The following is a 13,060-nucleotide window of genomic DNA, read 5'->3' as shown; positions in this document are numbered from 1 at the left end:
TCATTTTGCATAATGCTTGCTATCTTACTTCCAGTTTCATATATAAATATGTCTGGAATGATACAGACTAGTTGTCCCTCAGCCAAGTTGTTGAAAAACCCATTTTTATCTCCCATTGTTTTGTGAAGCAGTAATAATCCTCCCTAATGGGCTGCAAATTCATTTCTACTTTAAATTGGTATTTTCCATTCTTGGCAACACTACTTGGTGATGAATTACATAGCTAATGGATTCCATGTACCTTCATGTTATGATGAATACTTTACATCAGTTACCTATATTTTTCCAGATTTCAGAATCTGAAGTTCATTTGAATAAGTAAGATAACTGCTTTTTTCATCGCACACAGTATCTTTTCCTTTATCTTTATGCCTTCTTGCATGAAATAATTTATAACTGTGAACATAAAGTTTTTTTGGAAATGATTTCAAGAGAGTAATCACTAATCCTGTTTCCCTAAATATAATTCTATTTCTGACATATGAAAATTGAGTGACCCTCAGCAAGCCACTTAATCTGTCACTGTCCCAAGTAGATTACACACAAATTGGAGATTCGCATACCTGAATGGAGGAACTACTCCAAAAGTTCACAATTCCAATGAAATCACAGGTCTGGAGGAAAGCAAATGCATAACCGATTTCATTTTTTGAAGCTGACTATTTCCAAGTACTGATCACTTTTTTCTTGTAGAGAACCTTCCTAACAGTTTACAATAAATATATTGGCCCCTCTTATTTCTTAATCTTGAAATACTTTTCCCAAAGCATTTGGAAAATCTCCCCTGTTCCTTCCCCTTTCTCTTTCTCTAAAAGTTTTGTGTCTTTCTCATCTCTCTCTTCTCTTTTTCTTTCTCCCTTTCTCTATTTTTTTCTCTCTTCCTTTCCCTCTCTTTGACTCTGTGTGTCCCTCTATGACTGTTTCTTTATCTCAGGTTTTCTCTATGTGACTTTATGAGTGTGTCTCTCTCAAAAATATTTCTCATATTAAACAGATAAAATAAAGAGGAATTACCACTTTGATCTCCCTGGGAAAGTTTTCAGAAATATATTTAATTTAAGGAGCAAAAGGGGAAAAAATAATCAAATGAAGAAAATGGGGCCAAAGTATAAATTTTTGAGAGAAATATCTCCTATGCTCAAATATGAGGTTGCATAATCAATGAGAAACTCTGGAACCCACCTTGATGGAATGATCCTGATCCACTGCCTGCTGCTCTGCACTGTCTGTTGGGCCAGGACACGGAGGGAGGTTGGGGCTGAAGGCCATAAGGTCACTTTTGGCACCTCCCTCTCCAGAGTAAACTTTCTGACGCCGCTGCTGGGAATAAGACCAGCTTCCAATCTCGCTGGAGCACACCAGTGTGGGCTTTCCTGGTCCAGAAACAACTTGGGAGGGTGCCGAACATCGCATTGCTATGTAAAGCAGCAGACTCAGCACCAAAAGACTGGACACTGAACAGATGGCGATTATTAGATAAACATTTACATCCAGTGCTATTGCCTCCTTTCCTACACTAGCCACTGATCTGGACACACCAGAGGAAGCCTTCAGCGCCTGCCCGTTCTCCACAATAGATATACTTAGAGTGGCAGTGGCTGATAGAGGGGGCTCCCCGTGGTCTTTTATCAGCACCAGTAACGTCTGCCTCAATCCATCCGTCTCCTCCAGGGCCCGGATAGTACTGATCTCGCCAGTGTACAGACCCACTCGGAAAGGGCTACGAGCAACTCCCATCTCTGGATGCAGTTCATAAGACAACCAAGCATTGTAGCCTGAATCCGCATCCACAGCTCGAATCTTAGCCACTACATGGCCCATAGTTACTGACTGTGATACTAGTTCGGTCCCTGGGCTGCCGCCAGAGTGAGGCTGCAGCACAACCGGCGCATTATCGTTCTCGTCCAGCACGAACACCTGCAGGCTCACGTTGCTGCTCAGAGGAGGGAAGCCCGCATCGCGGGCACTCACATGGAATTGAAGCAGCTCTAACTCCTCGTGGTCTAGGGGTTGCAAGGCGAACACTTTGCCGCTCTCTGAATGTACAGACACATAGCTCGACAATAGACGCTCCCCGACTCGTCGCTCCACTAGCGAGTAAGACACTAGCGCGTTCTCCTGAGCATCTAGATCCGAGGCGGACACTGTGAAAATGTGACAGCCGGGTGGGTTGTTCTCCTTTACAAACACTGTATACACTGCCTGCTCAAAGGCAGGTGCATTATCGTTCACGTCGGCAATGGCCACAGACACGCTGGCTGTGGCCCAAAGCGCTGGCGACCCGCCATCTCTCGCAGTCACCACTAATTCGTAAGCTGGCACCCTCTCGCGGTCCACAGAATCCTCTAGTACCAGCGAGTAGTAATTTCTGAAGGTGGACACCAGAGTAAAAGGCCCTGGGGGTGACAGCGAGCAAGTTACCTGCCCATTGGTGCCCGAATCTCTATCAGATACGCTGATGAGAGCGATGACGGTGCCTGACGGAGAGTCTTCTGGGACCGGTAGTGAAAGAGACTTCACTGTTACTTCAGGAATATTATCATTGATGTCCATTACTTCGACCAAGATTGTGCAATGACCCACCATCTTGGGAATTCCCTTATCAGTAGCCTCTATCTGGATTTGATATAATTTACTTTCTTCAAAATCAATTTGTCCAATCACTCTGATGTCTCCATCCATCGGATCGATCACGAACTTAGACAATATATTTGGGGGGACATCACTCTCAAAAGAGTAAATAATTTGGCTGTTTGTTCCTTCGTCCATGTCTGAGGCAGTTACTTTTGTTACCATTGTCCCGTTTAATGAATTTTCTGCTAATCTAACTTTATAGACTTTTTTGTCAAATTTAGGGGCATTGTCATTCACATCTAATACAGAAATTTGTAGCTGAACTGTTCCCGTAAGCTCTGGTTTGCCCCCATCAGTGGCTGTAAGCAGTAAGTGAAGTTCAGGAGTTTCTTCTCTGTCTAGAATTTTCTTTAATACTAGTCCGAGAGGTTTAATCTGTTCATCACTGTTTTGTACATCTAGAGTGAAAAAATCATTGGGGCTTAGTTTATAGGTAAGAACTGCATTCGCTCCGATATCTGCATCCGACGCGCCCTCTAGTGGAAACCTAGAATCTAATGAGCTGGATTCAGAAATAAACAGACTCTTTTGTCCTACGGAGAATACCGGAGGGTTGTCATTAATGTCCTTGATCTCCACCTCCACATGGAAAACCTGCAGCGGTTTGTCCACAATGACCTCCAGATGGATGCTACAAATGGAGTTGTGGCCACACACCTCTTCCCGGTCGATCCGAGAATTCACAAACAAAATGCCATTCTGCACATTTACCTCCAGGTAGTCCCTACGGTTGGGAGAAACCATGCGGAACAGCCTAGATACCAGCTCCCCGATCTCCAGACCCAAATCCTGCGCGATACGGCCCACGAACGTACCATGTTTTGCTTCCTCCGTCACCGAGTAATGGACCTGGCCGCTCCCCACATCCCAGGCTGAATAGAGGAGAAGACAATGTAAAAGCTTCAGGCCGTCTCGCCCGGAAAATCCCATTGCAAATCCTTTCTTCTGGAATTATATAATCTATTTTTGACCTAAAATGGATATCATCCTTGGGATGGTGTGAATCTTTGAATCCGATGTCTTTTTTTCGTTTCTGACCCTTTTCCTTTTCTCTGAAGCTGCTACTGAATGAGTTTCTTTCTATACTGGGGAGAAAGTGGGTTCTTTTGTTTAAAAGCCTTCTTTGCGGTATATGGCGACATCATGTGGCTCAATTTGTAAGTACTATCGCGGTTCGTTGCAGGCTTTATTTTTTCAATCTTTTTTAGGATTTTTAATTTTTTTTTCATTGTCTTTAAAATATGATGTTGTTTATTTTATAGGTCTAGTAGAATTCTTGAAATTATTTCTTCATCTTACAACGTCATTTTCACATAAAATCCAAGAAAATGTTATAATTTCTTTCTTACATATCATTTATTAAATTTCATAATATACACACAAGATAATAGATTTTTTTTACCTGAACTCTGGGGATCTAGGAAATTATTGTAATGTTGTATCATGTTCTATTAATTTTCATATTCCTTTCATTTGCTATCAATTTTTAGCTATTTGAATGGAAAATGTCCTTCCTTGACATATTAGTCAGATTTCACCACTACTTCCTCAAACTTAGGAATTCCTGACTCTACAGCCAACTTTCTCTTCATTAAACCACATTGTCCCTGGAAAGTTGTTATTGTAAAAATAAAATGTCCTTTCTCCCCTATATTGCCTCAGCTAGGATTGAAAAAAAATGCTTATTTCTTTTCTATAAATGTTTTCAATGTTACTAAGAAATCATAGTTCAAAATGAAAAGCTTTTCCCCATGATTATACTTAACATGGGAAGCAAGAATTTCATTTTTCCTAAAGAAATAAAATTAAAGATTATGATGCAATTCAGTTTTCTTCTACATCTAAAAACAAACAAAAAAGAATATCACTTCAATTTGAAAGTTTTTAATTTTTTTCATTTAATGTCACTTGAGTGATGACACCTTTTAAAAGGTGTCGTGTTACTTTTGGAACAAAAATTTTTACAGCAATCTCTCTATTTGAGAAATTTTCGAATTGTCTTCTTCCCCCTCCTCCCTTATGGTATGGTTTACAGAATTCCTTATAAGAAAAGCTCCTCTACAAAAGATTAACACTTACTCTGCAATTTAAAGTCTTTCAGTCCTGAGCAACAGGGAGAAATTAAATAATTTGCCCTGTATCACACAACCTGCATGCCACAGGTAGAACTTGAACTAAGGCTTTCTTGATTCTAAGACCAACTGCCTCCCATAATTTGAAAATTAAAAACTTTAAAGCTACATTTAAAGGAAATATAAAAGTCAAAATATTATTTACCCAGAAATATTTAATATAATCTCTCCCCCACAGAAAAGGGCTTTTCTATCTTCCTAACTCTGCATAAAATGGAAAATGAAGTCCACAGAGGTACAGGAAATTATCCCTATAAGCAAAATCCTGAAATGAGTGAAACTTCTCCTCAACACCTACAATATCCCCCTTTTGCCTTCCTTCATGGATCTCAGAATCCTGGTGCTGCCTTACAAACTTCTAAAATTAAAGATAACTACACATACACATACATACATACACACACACATATAAACTAACATTTATATAGTTCTTCACTATTTAAAAGGCATTTTGTGCTTTTGTAAGATCATAGGGTTACACCTCTACAAGTCTTTGGAGGTTATTTGGTCCAAATATCTTATGTTACAGATAAGAAAATTGAAACTCAAAAGAAGCAACTTGCCAAAGTAAGTGATTTGCCCCAAAAAAGTTAAAGAAAATCACAAACCTGGCTTTCAAAACAGTTTCTCTAATTTCAAAGCCAGCATTTCTTACTCTCTAACAGAATTCATCTCTTAGCATAGTTTATCTCATAATAATGGGGGAGAGGGGAAAGAGGGGGAATGGGAGAGAAGGAAAATGGGAAGGGGAGAGGGTGTATGAAGCACAAAAAGAGGTTTTTCATGTTAAAGATAAGAGAGATTAAGTAATTTACATAAGAGCACAGAACTAGTAATTACACAAGGGTCAAGTCAAATCTTTTAATTCCTTATACAATGTTCTTTCCTCTAAATCACATCAGTGATTTATTGTAACCCTAGTTAGCTTCCTTTAATAGCAAACTCCTTTAAAAAAAAAAAAGAAGAAGAAGAAGAAGAAGATATATAGTCCAAGTGCCTTGGGCTTCCTCAGTGATGCTTATATTTTAAACATAAATGATGTTCATTTATATATTAAAATGCATTTTCAATGTTTCTCTTTAAAAATATAAATACTTCTAAGTAAGGTATTACATTTTCATGATAGCTATTCAAATTTGGCATTTTTGATATGCAATGAACCAACAGATATGATATGGGTGGCTATCCCAGGCAAAGCCTGTACTGGTGATGGAGAAAATTATTTTAATGGCATCAGAATGGATAGGTTATTTGACTCAAATGTCTGCCAAGCTTGTAAGAAATGAGAGATTTGGACCCCCTGGATAGGCTTGTAACTACAAACTTGTCTGTGCAAGTATGTTAATTCTCAACAACTTCTTCTCTAATATCTACTGCTGAATCCCAACATGATGGAAATCTAAATCTGGGTCAGTCACCAATGTCTTTTATTGATTATTGGATCTAAGTACATTAGATTTTATGATCTCAAATAAAGTATTTAGTTCTGTAAACTGCTGTATCATCATAGTCTATTAAAGTCATAAAGTGTTTAATTCTTTTCTCAAACCACTCTTGAGGAACTTTCTGTATAAATATTGAAGCATTAATACTTTTGGTCATATACTTTTTTTTTTTTTTAGTTGACAAACTTTTTTGGTCATATACTTTTGATCAGACTTAGAACAGACAGCAGCTCTGGCCATAATGAGGAATAGAAATGGGGTTTGATCAGCTGTGAGTGTGACCATGGGATAGGTTTCTCTCAGCTAGAATTATCTGATCTTATTCCTGAAATGGGCACCAGATGCACCAGCTCCTCTAAAGGCAGATTTTAACCTCCCCAGAAATCTTCCCCAGCCAACCAAGTCACTAGATTGCACTGTTCCACAACTATTGCCTTCCAAGAACCAATCAAATAAGATTGGAGAGACTAGTCTTTGTTGCCACAAATACCAGAATACCAAAACAGGTTTCCTGATTTGTTGAAATGACATTAAGCTCCCTTAGGGCCATACTTCATTTCATTTATTCAGGGAGATTCTATTAATTTCTGCTTAGTTAAATGTTAATCAGATATTACTTTCTAAAATCTTTTGAACTCAATCTACAACAGAACTCATAGAATACATAAATGAGATAGAATATGAGGGAAAAAGTTAAGTAAAATCCAAAATGCTATTAACATGTAACTGATGGAGCCATAAGGAACTTTAAAAAAGAAGAAAATTGATAAAGCAAATCTTTATTTTTTGTCATTTTTAAAATGGGAATAATTGCATTTACCTCAGAAGGTTTTTGTGATCAACATCAAATTCAATAACATGTACAAAACATTTTGCAAATCTTAAAAGATTTTGAAGCTCTTTAAGACCTTAAAGCTAGTTAGCTATAGCAATAGATGATGAATTGTACATGTTATGAAGAATTATTCATTGTGGCTATATAATGATATTAACACAAAGAAATGATATGTCTTTAAAGATTATTATCTAAACATTGGATTTTGCCTACTGAAGAAATTGAATGAATTCAAAAACAATAAAAATGAGAACTTAAACATGAAGACAACATCATTCAGACTAATGATATATGTGTCACAAAATAATTATCTGGATGTATTTTTTTAAATAGTAAATAGATGTAATAGAAACTACTTCAAGGAACAAACATGTTATCATTTCCATAGTGTTGTAAGTAAAAGATAAATGAAAATTTTGGCCCAAGAAGAGACATAGTTAAGAATATGAAGAAAGAAGAAGATGGAGAATAAGATGGAAGAGGAAAAAAGCATTTCTGAAATCTTAGCAGGTTGCTTAAGAAATGGAAGGCATGATTTGAAGAGAGAAAAATAAAATTTTAAAGGAAGAGGAATGAGTCACAACATCTTGAGGGAAATAGCAATTGCCATCTGAACAAAAATAAAGAGGTATAATCAATAATCACCCACCTTCCCTGAGCTATCCAGGCCAGCCTCCTGCTTCTGGCCTCTTTCTCCAGAAACAGGACACGGAGGGAGGTTAGGGCTGAAGGCCATGAGGTCGTTCTTGGCCGCCCCTTCTCCAGAGCAAACCTGCCGCCGCTGCTGAGAATAAGACCAACTCCCCACTTCACTTGAGCACACCAACGTGGGCTTGCTGGGCCCATAGGAAGCCTGTGGAGGCGAGGAGCACCGAAGTGCCACATACAACAGTAGACTCAGCACCAACAGGCTGGACACTGAGCAGATGGCGATGATCAAATAAATATTCACATCCACTAACGGAGGCTCTTTCCCCATGCCAGCCTTTGCCGAGATCCCGGAAGCCCCTGAAAAAGTCTTTGAGGTCTGTCCATTCTCCACCACTGATACACGCACGGTGGCTGTGGTAGACAGGGCTGGTTCTCCATGATCTTTCACCAGCACCAGCAGCGTCTGCCTCGGCCCATCAGATTCCTCCAGAGCCCGTGTTAGGCTGATCTCGCCAGTGTACAGCCCCACCCGAAAAGGGTTGCGACCGACGCCCAACTCAGGCTGAAGCTCGTAAGACAACCACGCGTTGTAACCGGAATCCGCGTCAACTGCGCGGATCTTGGCCACGACGTGGCCCGCTGTCACCGACTGGGACACCAACTCAGTGGCTGCGACTCCAGCCGCTCCGGACCCTGAGTGAGGGGGCAGAACCACGGGAGGATTGTCGTTTTCGTCGAGAACAAACACCTGCAGGCTCACGTTGCTGCCTAAAGGAGGGAAACCCGCGTCCCGGGCGCTCACCTGGAACTGCAGCAGCTCCAGCTCCTCGTGGTCCAGGGGCTGCAAGGCGTACACTTTCCCGCTCTCCGAGTGCACAGACACATAACTAGACAGTGGACGCTCCCCAACCCTTCTCTCCACCAAAGAGTAAGACACCAGCGCGTTCTCTTGCGCGTCCTGGTCCGACGCCGACACTGTGAAGATGTGATGTCCCGGAGGGTTGTTCTCCTTCACAAACACAGTATACACAAGTTGCTCGAAGGCTGGCGCGTTGTCATTCACGTCTTCGATGGCCACAGACACGCTGGCAGTGGTCCAGAGCGCTGGCTTCCCGCCGTCCCTCGCAGTCACCACGAGCTCATAGGCGGGCACGCTCTCGCGATCCACAGAACCCTCCAACACCAGCGAGTAGTAATTTCTGAAGGTGGACACCAGAGTGAAGGGCCCAGGGGATGACAGTGAGCAAGTCACCTGCCCATTGGGGCCAGAGTCTCTGTCAGACACACGGATTGAGGCAATGACTGTACCAGGAGGGGCATCTTCTCTGACAGGCAGCGACAACGACGTTACTGAGATATTGGGGACGTTATCATTGGCGTCCAACACTTCCACCAGGACAGTGCAATGACCAATCATTGAGGGAGCTCCTTTGTCGGTTGCATCAACTCTGATTTCATACGAATTAACATCTTCAAAATCCAAATGTCCTTGAATTGAAATTTCCCCTGTATCTGGATTTATATGAAACTTATTTTTAATCACAGGTGGAGCGAGACTGTTGAAAGAGTATAAAATCTCCCGATTGGTGCCCTCGTCTGCATCGGAGGCGTTCAGTCTGATCACTAAGGTTCCGGGGACCGCATTTTCCGTTATCTTCACTTCGTATTCTGATCGTTCGAAAGTGGGGGCATTATCGTTCACATCCAGGACTGTGATGAGCAGTTGCACTGTACCCGTGAGTTCGGGTTTGCCCCCATCTGTGGCTGATAGTATTAAGTGATGCTCAGGAATCTCTTCTCTATCTAGAGTTTTTTTTAACACTAGTTCAACCAATTTACTTTGATCACTTTTTGATTTTACTTCTAGAATGAAGTAATCACTGGCGCTTAGCCTATAACTAAGTAAGGCATTAGAGCCAATATCTGGGTCAGAGGCTCCCTCTACAGGAAACCTTGAGTCCAGCAACCTGAATTCGGGAATAAACAGTTTTTGTTCTTTCACTGGGAACATGGGAGGATTGTCATTGATGTCCTTGATCTCCACCTCCACATGAAAAACCTGCAGAGGCTTGTCCACGATCACCTCCAGGTGAATGCTACAAACCGGGTTTCGGCCGCACAACTCCTCCCGGTCGATCCGAGAATTCACAAACAAAATGCCATTCTGCACATTTACCTCCAAGTAATCCCTACGGTCCTTGGACACAACGCGGAATAACCTGGATACCAGCTCCCCGACCTCCAGACCCAAATCCTGTGCGATGCGTCCCACAAACGTACCGTGTTTCGCTTCTTCCAGCACCGAGTAATGGACCTGACTTCTCCCCACTTCCCAGAATGTGTGGAGCAGAAAGAACAGAAACTGCTGGGCTCCCAAGAAGCTTCTCCAGGAAAACAACATCGCAAACACTCTTCGCTTTATTCCAAAAGAATAGTTCAAATCTCAGAACACAGAAAAAGATGATTGTCCGTTTCCTCCAGTCTTATTCTGCAGCATCCGCCATTGCTTTGCATCATTTAACGACAAAATAGACCCTTTCTTCAACACCCAAAAGACGTTTAGAAAGATTCCGTGGTCTACAGCGACATCATGTGGCTTCAAATTGTAAGTAAAAAAAATTTCTTTGTGAAAGGGTAGCTCATATATTGCCCAGAATTTAATTTTATTTCATAAATTTTTCTCATTTTTCAAACTTTGAGAATTCTTGCAGCACAGTCCGCCCTTTTCTCCATCGAAGAAAAGGATACTAATATTATGACTGCTTCTGTTGCTTTATTATGGACAGGGTGCTTTGGTTTTTTTATGTCTTTAAATTTGTTTTAAATATTCAGAAAGAATGTAACATAATAGGGAAGGAAAATTAGTTCAGTACTTCCTTTTGAGATGTGGAAAACCTTTATGTTTTAGAACACTAAATAGTAAATCTGGTATCTATGAGGAGAACACTGCATGAGAAATTCTCAAGAGTCAGAAGACTTGGGTATGATTCTTGAAAGCTATTTACTGTGGCTCTGAGCAAAATACTTGCCATCTCAAAGTCGGTTTCTTCACAGGGAAAATGATTGTTATGCTAGGGAAATTCCTTTGTAAAATGTAAAGTACTATCACTACCTGAATAATATAATGTAATCTTTACAATATTCAAGATGTATTTTAAGTAATCAGCCAATAAATATTGAGTGTCACTGTGTACCAACTAAGCTAAACTCTATGCTAAGCTAAGCTGCTATGAGGGAGCACACAATCTTCTGAGGGAAACAACATGCTAACAGCTATTTATGAAGAGTTTACATTCAAGATAAATAGAAAATAAGCAACAAAAAGAAAACAATAGAAGAAAGATTTCATGTAGAAGTTGGGGTTCTGGATAAATCCTTCAGGAAGTTAGAGAATCCAAGAGGTAGAGATGAGAAGGGAGAACATTTCACACTTGTAGAGACAACCAGGGGAAATGCCCAGTGCCAAGAGATGAAATGTCTTTTTTGAGGAATATCAAGGAGGCCAGTGTCACTGGATTGCAGAGTATTTGGGTAGGAGGGAGGCTAAAGGATTATGTAAGGTATAAGATGACTAAAAAAGCTGAAGAGCAACTTATTAAGGGCTTTGTATGCTTAACAGAGAGATTAATATTCAATTCTTTGGTAATAGAAAATCACTGGAACATAGGTCAGGCCTTTACTTAAAAAAGATCATTTTACCAGCTTTGTGGAGGATGAGTAAAAGATTTGTGGAAGATAAACCCATCAAGTACATTATTGCATTGCCCAGGCATCAAGTGTGGAAAGCCCCCAAGGATAGTTGCAAGTGTCAGGGAAGACAAAGTGAGAAATATTAGAAATGCAAAATCAACAGCCCTCAACAACAAATTGGATATTGGTGCTGAAAGAGTATGGAGTCAAGAATAACATCTAGATTGGAAGTCTGAGGAATAGTGGTGTACTCAACTCATAGGTAAGTTAGGAAAAGAGAAATGTTTGTGGGGAAAGATAAATACCAATGAAGAACATATCACAGGAGTCGATCTTAAAGTCAGAAAAACATAGATTTGAGTCATACTTATGATACTTATTGACTGGATGTTTCTGGGGATGTAACTTAAACTCCCTGTGCTCCAAGGCAATTCTTTAAAAACCCTTAACCAAAGAAGAAATGCTTATTTGCATAACAGAAGGTTTTCTCTCACAAGAAATTGGTTACCTCCATTATATTACTTGTTGCAATTTTTCTTTTTTAAAAGGTCATATTCTAATTGTGATTTACATCATCGCCAACATCTCTTAGGTTTTTCTTTCTCTAATATATTTTGATTACTAAGCCAAGGAATTAATCTGATTAGTTTTTAGTAGAAACTCTCCTCAAACTCCTTATAATACTTAGAAAAATTTCAGCCTAAATAGAATTCTTATTAATTTCTGTTTATATAAACTATATTAAATCTTCAATGTCTGATTCAAATGCTATCCCCACTGAATTCTTATAGCACATTATACTTCTTTTCAGTCATTTATTTCATAGTCCCTTTTTATAGTTATTTATTGTGTATAGTCATTTATTGTTTACTATGAATGAATGCCCTGTGCTCCCAGGCAACTCTTTAAAGATTCTTAATTGAAGACTAAATGCTAATGTGCCTGAAAAAAGGCATTCTCTCACTGCCCCAGTTACGTTATTGATTGAAATTTTTCCTTTTTAAAAAGATTACATTCTAGTTGTTAATTACAGTCTTCAGCTTTTTTTCATGAATATACTAAAAATGCAACTAAGATTTATTATATGATAGAAATTAGTTAAAGGAGTGTCATGATATGTGCTTTTCCCCTTATTTCAAAGCCCTCCCCTCACTTTTATTCCTTCTAAAAAAATAATAATGAATGAAATGGATTTTACTGATCCCTGCTTCGATGAGATGTCAAACACAAATAATATTTCTGATACCATGCCATTAGTTCAAGCATGTATTGCAGATTCTGAGTCTCAGAGAGTTAAATTTAGTGTTCTCATACATATAACAAACACATTGACAGTTAGTGAAGAAAATTTCTAAATCTGCAATACCCCAACATTATTAACTATCAATATTTCTTCCATACAAATAAAGAATCTTAAGAAATTAAAGAGAATGGGGCAAAGTTGGGAGACATGCAACACAGGAAAAATGGAAATAATAATCATGACTAATCATTAAATACTTATTGACAGCCTAGACTGTTCTCAGCACAAACTGAAATGTGCCTGATGTAGCAAAATATCCAACATCCCTTGACTATCATGGAAAGGAAAAATATCTCAATCAATGTGTGTGTGTGTGTGTGTGTGTGTGTGTGTGTGAGAGAGAGAGAGAGAGAGAGAGAGAGAGAGAGAG

At 39.6% G+C, this 13,060-nt stretch overlaps 2 protein-coding genes across 8 annotated transcripts in view; both read right to left on the bottom strand.

Annotated features, from left to right (window-relative positions):
- Positions 1 to 13,060, bottom strand: part of LOC127550013 (protocadherin alpha-C2) — a 214,278-nt gene that overhangs the window by 167,490 nt on the left and 33,728 nt on the right. Inside the window, exon 1 of one of the 7 annotated variants that reach the window (XM_051978578.1) lies at positions 7,696 to 10,314. The exons of the other annotated variants lie outside the window; for them this stretch is intronic. Within the exon in view, the coding sequence (XP_051834538.1) occupies positions 7,696 to 10,098 (2,403 nt within the window). The 5' untranslated portion in view covers positions 10,099 to 10,314. Of the gene's footprint in view, positions 1 to 7,695; positions 10,315 to 13,060 lie in introns of those variants that run through there. 7 annotated transcript variants of the gene reach the window in all.
- Positions 160 to 4,020, bottom strand: LOC127550015 (protocadherin alpha-3-like). Its single transcript, XM_051978584.1, has one exon. It carries the CDS (start codon positions 3,562 to 3,564, stop codon positions 1,159 to 1,161), a length of 2,406 nt encoding a protein of 801 aa, XP_051834544.1. The 5' UTR covers positions 3,565 to 4,020; the 3' UTR covers positions 160 to 1,158.

The sequence above is a fragment of the Antechinus flavipes genome, chromosome 2 (assembly GCF_016432865.1).
Source record: "Antechinus flavipes isolate AdamAnt ecotype Samford, QLD, Australia chromosome 2, AdamAnt_v2, whole genome shotgun sequence".
In the NCBI taxonomy this organism is placed as follows: domain Eukaryota; kingdom Metazoa; phylum Chordata; class Mammalia; order Dasyuromorphia; family Dasyuridae; genus Antechinus; species Antechinus flavipes.
The sequence above is the reverse complement of the archived record's forward strand: the minus strand, read 5'-3'. Positions and strand labels throughout refer to the sequence as shown.